The 11,301-nt window shown below is 41.1% G+C and overlaps 1 protein-coding gene across 1 annotated transcript in view; it reads right to left on the reverse strand.

The window, feature by feature from the left end:
* DROSHA (drosha ribonuclease III) overlaps positions 1 to 11,301 on the reverse strand; it is a 239,833-nt gene that overhangs the window by 93,136 nt on the left and 135,396 nt on the right. Inside the window, exon 18 of the mRNA XM_018574114.1 lies at positions 1,947 to 2,085. Coding sequence (XP_018429616.1) covers positions 1,947 to 2,085 — 139 coding nt within the window. The remainder of the gene's footprint in view (positions 1 to 1,946; positions 2,086 to 11,301) is intronic.

The following is an 11,301-nucleotide window of genomic DNA, read 5'->3' on the forward strand; positions in this document are numbered from 1 at the left end:
AGCCCAGCGGGGAGGGGTGATAAGGAAGAGGGGGGGGGGGGGGGGGGAATTTATGAGAGCTGGAGCAGACAGAATCTGGAGCAGTTGCCTAATGATGTTAGTTGCAGTAAATCTCAATAGCTAAAGATTCACTGCCTTGGAACAAGTATGCATCTTGTGAGTTGACATCCAGGATACTGGAGCAGATATTCTGCTATGTTGCAATGCAGTACAATTTTGAGTCTGTTCACATTTGTACAGTTTCCTGAGGATTAATGCATGCTTTCACAGTAGGTAATGTAAATGTGATGGGTAAACAAAACATAACTTAGTGATGGTTGTTCATAATACTCTTACAGTCAAATCACTTCATCAGGAGCTCCATATGACTTACTGGTGAAGCATTATATGGAGGTCTGCATATATTATCATATTGTATCATTGCTATGCCTGATGAAGGGACCCTGTGTGGCCCCGAAAGCGCTTGTGTAACGGACATGAGTTTGCAATAAAATCTACGAACTTTGATCCTATAAGGATTTGGTGTGCTGGTGACGTTTCTGCAATTATCTGCATATATTATCCTCCCCTTTCAAGCATACACATACAGTGATGTACTGGAGCCCATTTCCCTTTTCTGTAACATTCATTTGTTTTACTGTGTGCTCAAAGCAAACCTTGCCCTGATAAATTTACCAGACTTTATAGGGCAAACTGTATCTGTTGAGTCACTGACCTGGAGCAAGCATGTACGGTAGATATCCGTTGTCAGGACACCCCATGCGAACATACTCTTTTGAGTCAGCAAGGGCACGTCTACACTATCGTGCTGACTGGCATTTTTCTGCAGTTGAAGGACACCAGTTACCGCTAAGGCAAAGGGAAAACAATTGTTTTCTATGTGCCATGTCCACACCACAACACAGATGTGATGTGTGGTGCACTGGAAAAAAATGAAGAGATGCTGCATTTCCTTGCAGAGCAGTAGATGACACCGCAGGTCACCGCACCACAGGGACCTGGCGGAAGTGTACGGTTTGTACTCCCTTATTAAAGTTTAAAAAAAAAAAAATGTAAACAGTGAGTTGCGCTGTAACAAAGCAAGGCACTGCGACTTACCGCCATCACTAGCCACATGGTAAAATGCTGCGTTCTACCGTGTGGCTACTGTGAACAGGCCCTCTCACACTAAGCAAATGTATCTTTTTTTTAACAAAATGAACATTATAGTGCCTTTCTGTATTTATATTACACATAAATCATTTTCAAGATGACATGTTACTTAAAAATACACTGTTGATAAAATAAAAGGTATCCTAACAATAGTGTCTCTTTAAAATACAGTCAACATCAAATCTGCCCTCTCTTGCAGAGATAACAGCTCCACTAGGATCTTAAGCATCTGATGATTATAGGTATGTCAGATGCCCTAATTTCCTTGCTGCATGTAGAGGTTTCAGCAATGGGAAGATGCAGGCTTCCAACACACCTGGAAGTGTTGATGTTAAAGTGGACCTTTACCCCCATAACTAAATGTCACATCATCATTCAGCTCTGCATGCTTATATGAAATCATCTTTCATTGATCAGCTGAATAAACATTTTAATTTTACTTACAATTACTATTTTTCCACTTTCTGATACTCTTATGCATTAGTGATCTGTAAAATGCAAAATCTCACGAGATCTCAGGGAAAGGCATTTTTCACCACTGAGATGATGTGCATGGTCACATGTCCTAGTCACATGCCATCAGGGTACATGTATCCTAATGGCAGCCACTATTTAAACACATGAGTTGTAGTGGGCAAAAGCTAAGATACAGAAGAATCCAACATACTAGGAACAAATGACACAAAGCGTAAACATCACCATTCCTAAAATTCTTAAATCACTGCCATTTAATGAATAACAAAGTCACATTAGCCGTGTTCTACCGGAGTACTATAGATAGTCCACTAACGTACCTTTTTTACGCATGTGCATGTAATGAACTTTTCTGTCCCCATATTTTGGCTGTCTAATTCCACAATTAGACAGAGAGTTGCGAGCATGGTCAGGGTTCATCCCAAAGTTTAAATGGTGGCTTGGGTGAGTCATTGCAAGCTGTAATAGGAAACAATATAAACACATTAACATATGAAAAACAATATATAAAAATAATATATATGGAAAACATGAGGGATGTTCAGATACAAGTGCCGATACTTGCCATTTTCATGAGAACTACCAGGGTTGCAGAGGTTGCAGGTGTGACCTGGCGCTGGCGCTCCACCACTGTCATGAAATCATTACTCTTTTTTTGTTTTAGAAAAACTGTCACACGACAATAAACAAAAATGTATCAGTACTTGTATCTGTGAGTACTTGGACAAGTATCAGTAGTTGTACTTGAAAAAATGGTATCGGTGCATCCCTTTTATATATTTATAAAACCAACCATACATTAAAATAGGGATGCACAAATCCCAGGAGCTCCGTATGCTCTTTAAAAACACACCATAAGCAGTGCGTTGCGGTCAGATTCTGGCCGGAACGCACTGCATCCAATTTTTTGCCGCCTCCCTTTTTTGCCGGGCAGGAGGGGGCGTGGCGGGCCATTGAAGTGAATGGCACTGTAGCCACGCCCTCCGGCCACAATGCCATCGCCCGCACGGGATCGCAAGGAGGAAACTGGTCAGAGAGACTACTAAGTGGCCTACAGCAATTCTTTTTTTTTTTTTAAATTGACAATTTTTATTTTGAAAATCGCATATATGAGTTACAAAACTTATGACATAATTTGAGGTATCAAAAACAAAACATGAAGCGTTTTACCAGAAATCACAACCCAGACATTGTTTCATATACTATTGTAGGTTTGTTTCTCTATATCTTATAGATAACAGGTTTTTCTTATATTTCCTACATACCTCTCCGAGAGTCTGATTACATCTTCTTATGGCTCATAATATTCTGTTCTGGATTAGCTTATCTATTTAAGAGCAATATCCAACAAATACCTTCTTACATTGATGTATCTGCAATTAAACTAACAACCTTAAAACATCATAAAGATATAGTAATAAGAAAAGAAAGTGTGTGTAGTCTTCTTCCAGGATAGCGTTCTATATGAACAGCATGAGCAACCTATACCAGTGTTCCTCTTGTACCCCTGTCCCTCGGATTCCTTACTCCAGGACCTGTCTCCCCCCACGTCTACTCCTCCTCCGCCTCTCAGTTCGTGTATTCCTCATAGACATCCCACGGACTCCATACCACTTTATGGGCTTCTACTGTATTATTTAGCCGTGCTGTCAGGTATTCCATAACTTGTACATCTTTGATTCTGGCATAAAGATCTAGTTTCGATGGGGGAAGCTTTTGTTTCCATTGTAGCGGTATGAGACAGCGGGCTGCCGTGAGAATATGCGTCGTCAGTTTCCTATGAGCTCTTGAGAGGTCTGGGAAGGGCACTCCTAGCAAGAAATGTATAGGTTGAGCGGAGAGTGTCTGTCCCACTATTTGTTCTAGGATGCGTTTGACTTCTCCCCAATAGGGTTGAATTCCTGGGCAGGTCCAAAATATGTGGAACAGGGTGCCTCTTGCACCATCACACCTCCAGCAATTTGGGGATAACTTTGGGTTGAGTGTATGGAGAAAATCCGGTGTGTGGTACCAATGGTACATTATTTTGTACTGATTTTCTCTATATACCGAGCAAATTGAGGACTTTGCTGCCGTCCTCCATATACGTACCCATTGCTGAGGCGAGATTGTGGTCGCCAGGGCATTTTCCCATTTCCGCATATAAGGGTGGCCTGTCTCTTCCTGCCCTGAGTCCTTATTTAGCAAGTTGTAGAGAAAGGAGATCATGCCTCTAGAGGAGTGTGGAGCCAAACATTGAGTCTTGAATGAGGTACGTGGGGGGAAGGTCAATGTTTTAGCAATTGCCTGAGCAAAATGTTTAATTTGCAAATATGAGTATAAAGCTCTAGGTGGGAGATCATGTTCTTCCCTAAGTTGTTCAAAGGACAGTATTCTATTTGTAACCCTATCCAGTAGATCTCGAAGGTGAAACAGACCTCTGGATCGCCACAGCCCCTCCCACTCCCTAGACATCCCTGCCTGTAGTTTTGGGTTCAGTAGGAAGAGAGTCAGTGGGGAACGGGCCATCAGGCCTTTGGATATCTTAACCTTATTCCATATTTCTAACGTATGCCTCGTGGAGGAAAGCAGAGCGCCCTTGGGTATTTGCACTGGATTGGACCATAACAGTGCATTTGGATGGACCGGTGCGAGCCATAGGCCTTCTATGTTCGCCCAGCTCGTAGGGGGATCAAGCCTTGATAGAGCCGGCACCACTCTCAGTTGGGCCGCTTGGTAATATGTAGGGAAATGCGGTAAAGCCTGACCCCCCTTTGCTGTCATCGCGTATAGTATCTTCTGCGACACCCAGTGTCGCTTCCCCTCCCATAGATAGTGTAAAACCTCTTTTTGAAAAGATTTCAAATCCATGGCTGGTATTCTAACTGGTAATGTGGTAAAATGGTACAGCAGCTTCGGCAGCAATGTCATTTTAACCGAGGCCAGTCTACCCGTGAATGACAATCTCAAAGATTTCCATTTCTGTAGTTGGGCCTACAGCAATTCTGAAGCAGTTGCAGGAATTTATGACAAAGAGTGGTCATTGTGTGCATGTGACAACAATATCACAAATTCTCCACAAATGTGGCTTGTATGGGAGGGTTGCAAGAAAAAAAGCCACTCCTCAAGAAAGGCCACATGCAGTCACTATTGAACTTTGCCAAAACACACCTTGAAGATTCTAAGGCCACATGGAAAAAAGTGCTCCACGTGCCAAGCCCGCCAGGAAGCTGACAACACGCAGCGCCAATCACAGGTACTGAGACATTTTTCCGGTCCGCAGCTGCAGAGATCGGGAAATGTCTCAGTGCCTGTGATTGGCGCTGCCAACTTCCTGGTGGGCTCAGCACGTGGAGCTGCAAACACGCCCAAGCCCATCCTTAGTTATAAGTTGTACTGAGTAAATACAGCTGGATAAAACAAAAACTGTGCCTGCCTTCATTTCAAAGCAACAAATGTGATTATTTAAAAGGGGGTGATTCTTACCTATACCCACTATATGTCTAAACCAGGGGTAGGAAATCATGACACTACAACTGTTGTTAAACTACAAATCCCATGAGGCACTGCAAGACTGACTGTCACAGGCATGACTAGCAGAGGCAAGTGCATAATGGGATTTGTAGTTTGCAGTGTCAGGATTTCCTACCCCCAGTTTAAACCAATGTTATATTAGCTGCAAGTCCACTGTTGCTCTTTATCCAACTGATTTCAATCCTGGTATGATCAGGATAATTAGCTGATGAAAAACATAATACACTGATCCTACATGAAGGCAATGTAATAAACAACAGACTCTGTGAAATAAAAAACTACGAGCACACCAAGATTCAAGATTCTCTATTTTATTTTTAAATTTGCCCTAGAAACATAAAAGAAAGACTCTATTTAATGTAGACAAAACAAACCATATACGTATAAGGCCTTAATAGCTATAATTGCTCTTTTATTCAGTGCATAGTGGACACGGGAGCAAAAAATGGGATCCATATCCATAAACTCTACTGCTCATTTTGCTTTCTAGGTTTCTAGAGCCTGAAACAGAAGCAGGGCCAGATTTATCACTAGGCTATGGCTAAGGGCACCAGGGGCAGTGAGGAACTATCTAGGACAATTACTGACATCATTCACTGCTTGCTGTCCTGGGGCATTCATCCGGTGACTAAGCATTTCAAGTTTATTATATCATTTATTTTAAAGAACCATTAAGTTAAACTTGGCATCATCAATCTTATTTTTAGTTGTAGTATGTAGACATTTTCTGTAATTGTCATAATGTGACATTAAAGTCTACCCCCCCCCCTCCTTAATGCTGCTGTATTAGGGCTTAGGGTTAGGGCTTTTCCCCATAGTTCTCCTTAGGGTAATCAATCCAGGGTGTGCCAATCTAGAGGCAGAGCCAGCTGTACCCGCCCCCTCCCCAGTCCGTTCCGCCAGTCAGCGCTGGAGGATCAGAGCGGGGAGAATCCAGCCACTCCCCTGTCACGGCAGAGCGCCGTGACAGGATCGAGAAGTGAGCGAACGCCGGTATGTGTTTGCTCACCTCCCGATCTACTGAGCCGACCTGTGACAGTGTCACCGTCACAGGTCGGCTAGAACTATGAGGCTGAGTGCAAAGCACTCACCTCATAGTTCTCCTTTAAGTGATGCCTCTTGATCCGAACATCATCTGCCTTCCAGTCATTTTCAGCAGTCCCTTCAGCACTGGTGCCGTTCTCTGATCCAGCTTAGACTGCTGTCTCTTCTTGTCCCGCTGACGTGCATGCTCACGGCTGCATGAACTAACTTACACTGCAGCTCTCCTCGCCGGTGATCTCTACTGTGAATGCGCCCGCACACACATCCTCCTCCATGGCCGCTCGAGGAGCTGGAATCTACAGCCGGGAGCGAACGGCGAAGACAGAGGTAAGTTTTTACCTATTTGGTAACTTTTTAAAAATGTTTTGGGATATACCTACTGCTTGGTAGCAGTAGATATATGTAAACTAAATAAGACTTTAGTACCACTTTAACTGTGGCTATGATTCCACCTGCGTCAGTACAGCATTGAGTGTGTCTCTGCAGAAAAGTTTCTGCCTGTCACAGTATGGTACCGATTGTGTCGCTACAGAAATGTTTCTAACTGTAACAGTATGGTACTGATTGTGTATCTGCAAAAATGTTTTTGGCTGTAACAGTATTGTGTTGATTGTGCCTCTGCTGGAATGGTAATTGGCTGTAACAGGATGGTACTGATTGTGTATCTGTGGAAATGTCTCTGGCTCCAACAGTATGATACTGATTGTATCTCTGTGGAAATGTTTCTGGCTCCAACAGTATGGTACCGATTGTGTCTCTGGAAATGTCTCTGGCTCTAACAGCATTGTACTGGTACATGGTACGGTTCGACCTCATCTGGAGTACGCGGTCCAGTTCTGTTCACCAGTACTAAGAAAAGATGTCCTTGATCTGGAAAAAGTCATTTGGTACTTTTGACTTTTTTTGAGGGCAACCAAACTAATTAGGGGTATGGAGGACGAGAGCTACGAGACAAGGCTACTAAATTTAAACATGTTCACATTTGAGGTGAGGAGATTAAGGGGGGATATGATCTCCATGTACAAAATGTTCAATGGTGACAGCAACATTGGCGATAAACTATTTAAAATTAACTCTGTTACAAAAACTAGAGGCCATAACCTAAAATTGGTGGAAAAAAAATTCCAGCACAAGGGGCGAAGGGAGTTCTTCACAGTAAGATCGGTTAAGGTCTAGAATTCACTGCCACAGACAGTGATTTCAGCAAAAAACGTGGAATTGTTCAAGAAACTTTTGGACGATTTTTTAAGGGACAGTAATATACAGGGGTACAAGTACTCCTAAAAACGAGATCCTATAGGTTGGACTTGATGGACTAATGTCTTTATTCAACCTCAAATACTATGTAACTATGTAACTATGTACTGATTGAATGTTCGCAGAAATGGCTCTGGCTCTAACAGTATGGTACTGATTGTATATCTGTGGAAATGTTTCTGGCTCTAAAGCTGGCCAGTTTCTGGCTCTAAAACTGTTACAGCCAGAAATATTTCTGCAGAGATACAATCAGTACCTTACTGTTACAGCTAGAGCCATTTCCGCAAAGATACAATCAGTACCATACTGTTAGGCTGGCCATACACCTATAGATTTTTTTCTATCGGTCAGATGGAATAAGTGCAGCAGATTCCTCCAACTACTCTAAACTGTGTGAATGTAGGGTTCTCCCGCTGGGCCAAGCTTCAGTGTCTTGCTAGTCGGCCCCACTGGCTGTCAAAATACCTGGACAATCTGATTGGATTTAGGCATTATACGGGTATTTTTAGAGCCAGTTGGGCCGACTAGCAAGATACTGAAGCTTGGCTCACACAGTTTAACGTAGATGGAGGAATCTGTGGCACTTTTTCCATCTCACTATAGGCTGATAGAAAAAAAATCTATAGAAATTCTATAGGAGTATGACCAGCTTAACAGTTTGGTACTAATTGTATCTTTGCAGAAACGTTTCTGGCTGTAGCAGTATGTACTGATTGTATCTCTGCGGAAGTGTTTCTGGCTTTAACAATATGGTACTGACTGTGTCTCTACAGAAATGTTTCTAACAGTATAGTACTGATTGAGTCTCTGCAGATGTGTTTTTGGATGTGTCAGTACATGTTTTGTCTCTTTATACATGTTTCTGGTTTTGTCATTACATCATTGATTCGGTCTCTGTGGACATGTTTATGATTGTGTTAGTCATTTCTAGTACTATGTGTTGTGTGGGTGCAGTGACGCAAGGTAACTGGCCTAGTCATTCGGTCATGGGTAGTTACATGTCACTTTGGTTACAATATTCTTGGAAGTAATAGTGAACATGTCCTGCAGCAAATCACATTTGCACATTTCTCATTTTTACTGTGACAAGCCGATTATTTAATAGGCATTGCTGGATGTACTACATAAAATTAATGCTGTACTGTGCAGAATGCCAAACATACGAACAAATTACATTTTGCTTTAATAAATATACCAGTTTTCAAAAGACGGTGGGCCATTTTTTTTAACTTTAACAGCACGCTATGTGGGCTACAAATTGTAGATTTTGATTAAGTTAAAAATAACTTTGATGAGCCTGTGTGTGACAAAGTCTGCCACAGTCCTATATTTATTTTCTGACAAGTATTTCACATGAATCAATATTTAATCCCCCCCCCCCCTTCATATCCTTAAGGAAACCTGCAAAAATATATTTAAAAAAAGATAAAAATATGGATTAGAGGAAAAAGGCAAGAAATATTTGAATGCACAAAACTAGTGAACATGTGGAGCCTCCTGTCTCCAGCGTCTGCAAAGTATGGAATATCTAGCTGAAGGAACACTAATGATTTCACTGCAGCTGTAGTCTGCAAATTATGCTTGCATGGCACATTATATTCGTTTGCAAAAATAAAGCCGGTATGGAAATTAAAATATGATTTTAGAGGAAAACTATCAGAACATTCTAGTACTAAGTTATAGTTTTTATTATATGTACAGAAAAGTCTGATGATGTGGGCCAATACAATTTCATGCTTACTTTGCTTGACTTGCAAATCCTTAGCTTACAATTAATGGATAAAGCAGCAAAATATAGATACGGAGCCATTTTATGACTCTCTATCTTAGGCTGTATCTGTGCTATAAACCAGCAGTTCTGGATGCACAGTTGGCCACTTGGGCATAAATAAATTATTTCTATGGCTCTGCCCGCAATCCTAAAGATAAACTCCTTTCTGGATTTGTGGAAACATGTTTACACCTTCTGCACTAAGACTTTATTTCTATTTTACAGTATATTAGCAGAGGGATTTGGATTCATTTTCTCCCCCCCCCCCCCCCCCCATGAAAAACTATTTAAAATGAGTAACTGAGTAACCGACATGGAAATTTGCAGCGCCACATTGTTATATTAAAAAAAAAAAAAAGAGTACAAGTCTACAGGATTTTGAAAACAACTGTCCAAAAGCAGCAAACGCATCTAATTGGGAGCTTTAGGTATTACAATGCTACTAACTTTGGGCACTGTTAATTTCTGCAAATAAAATCATTGTCACGCTGATAATTAAGGGGATACATTTGTTTTCAAAGTTAACAAGATGAAGCGCTAACCTATAGTTAGGGTTTAGTTTAGAACTTAAGGGATCAAGTTTAGGATATCAATTCAGGTTTAGGTGTTAGTATAAGTTACCTTTTAAGGGTTGCAACTATTGAGGTTTGCATATATTTTGATATGGTCTGAACTAAAAAAAACAACTATTAAAAGAAAAAATGGTATTTAAACATTATGCAATCTTCTATCCAACCATCACATGGAGATATAGGCCCTAATTTAAGTCTGTTTACATAGCTCAGTAGCTAGGGCTGCAAATTACATAGACAATTATATATTTTAGATCATTGCCCACTTATAATTACTCGCACTCTTAAGTCTCTATTTAGAATTGTTTTCACCCAAGATTTACACAGTTTTCACCCAAGATTCCATTGGCAAAACATGTAAATCCTGAGTGAAAGATGTGTGAAAACATTTATAAATAGACCTGTTAGACCTGGATGCTATCACATTGCGAAAATGTCAGTCTCAAATAACTACGGATGCACTGATATATCAGCCGCGGAAACATATCAGCCGAAAATTGCACTTTTTGCTTTCTTTCCTCCCTGCTGGGTGCTGCTCTGTGTCCCTGCGGGGAGGAGAGAAAGTGTGACAGCTGGCCAAGCGCTGCGGTAGGAGAGCGCTGTGAGCGGCCGGCGTCTCTCCTCCCACACCACTCAGCCTCCTATCACAGTCCGGCAGAGTGGTGTGTTGCCGGAGACAGCCGGCGCTGTCACAGGAGGCTGAGCTCTCCTCCCTGCACCGCTCGCTCAGCCTCCTGTGACAGCTGTCAGGAAGGAAAGCGAGTGATCACTGAGTCTTTGTAGATAATTGAGGACATAGCATGTTTACTATATCCTCAATTATGAATGAATGGGAATGATTTACATCCCCTCCTGTTCATTCATACTATGTTCTCAAGTTACGAATGAACAGGAACACTCAGAGGATTCCTGTTCATTGATAATAGGGGATACAAATAAAGAGATAGATGACTTTGTGTCCTCAATCTCTTTTTCTATTTTAAAAGGGAAATATCAGGGGAGCATCTGTCTGTTTAATGTTTTAATGTCCAAGAGGCACAGAACTACACTGGTGCTGCTTGTTTGATACTATGGACACTGCTGTGACCCATCTGGAAATATTTTGGGGTACCAGCGTTGATGTACATATGAAATTAAGTTATATAATATTGCTAAGGAATATGGTATCTTGGGTTGTACCAGGGAAGCATTTGTAGATATGATTAAGTTCTAGCACGTTGTGCACATATCACTTGATCATTTTTGGAAATGGACTGGTACTTACACACCTACAGTTTATCGTGGCCTTTTATTTTACTTTTGGCTTTTGTTTTATGCATACAAAACTGTACAAATCTTAAAGCTAGGAAGGCAAATGTAATAAAAAAAATCAAGATGATAGCTATCTCGCTTTAATATTTTATCTGGAAATATTAAACTGAGATAGCTATTATCTTGATAGATAGATAGATAGATAGATAGATAGATAGATAGATGGATATAGATGGATATAGATATATATCTATCTATCTATATCTA

The sequence above is a fragment of the Nanorana parkeri genome, unplaced genomic scaffold, assembly GCF_000935625.1.
Source record: "Nanorana parkeri isolate BGI_ZX_2015 unplaced genomic scaffold, ASM93562v1 scaffold49, whole genome shotgun sequence".
Classification (NCBI taxonomy): Eukaryota; Metazoa; Chordata; class Amphibia; order Anura; family Dicroglossidae; genus Nanorana; species Nanorana parkeri.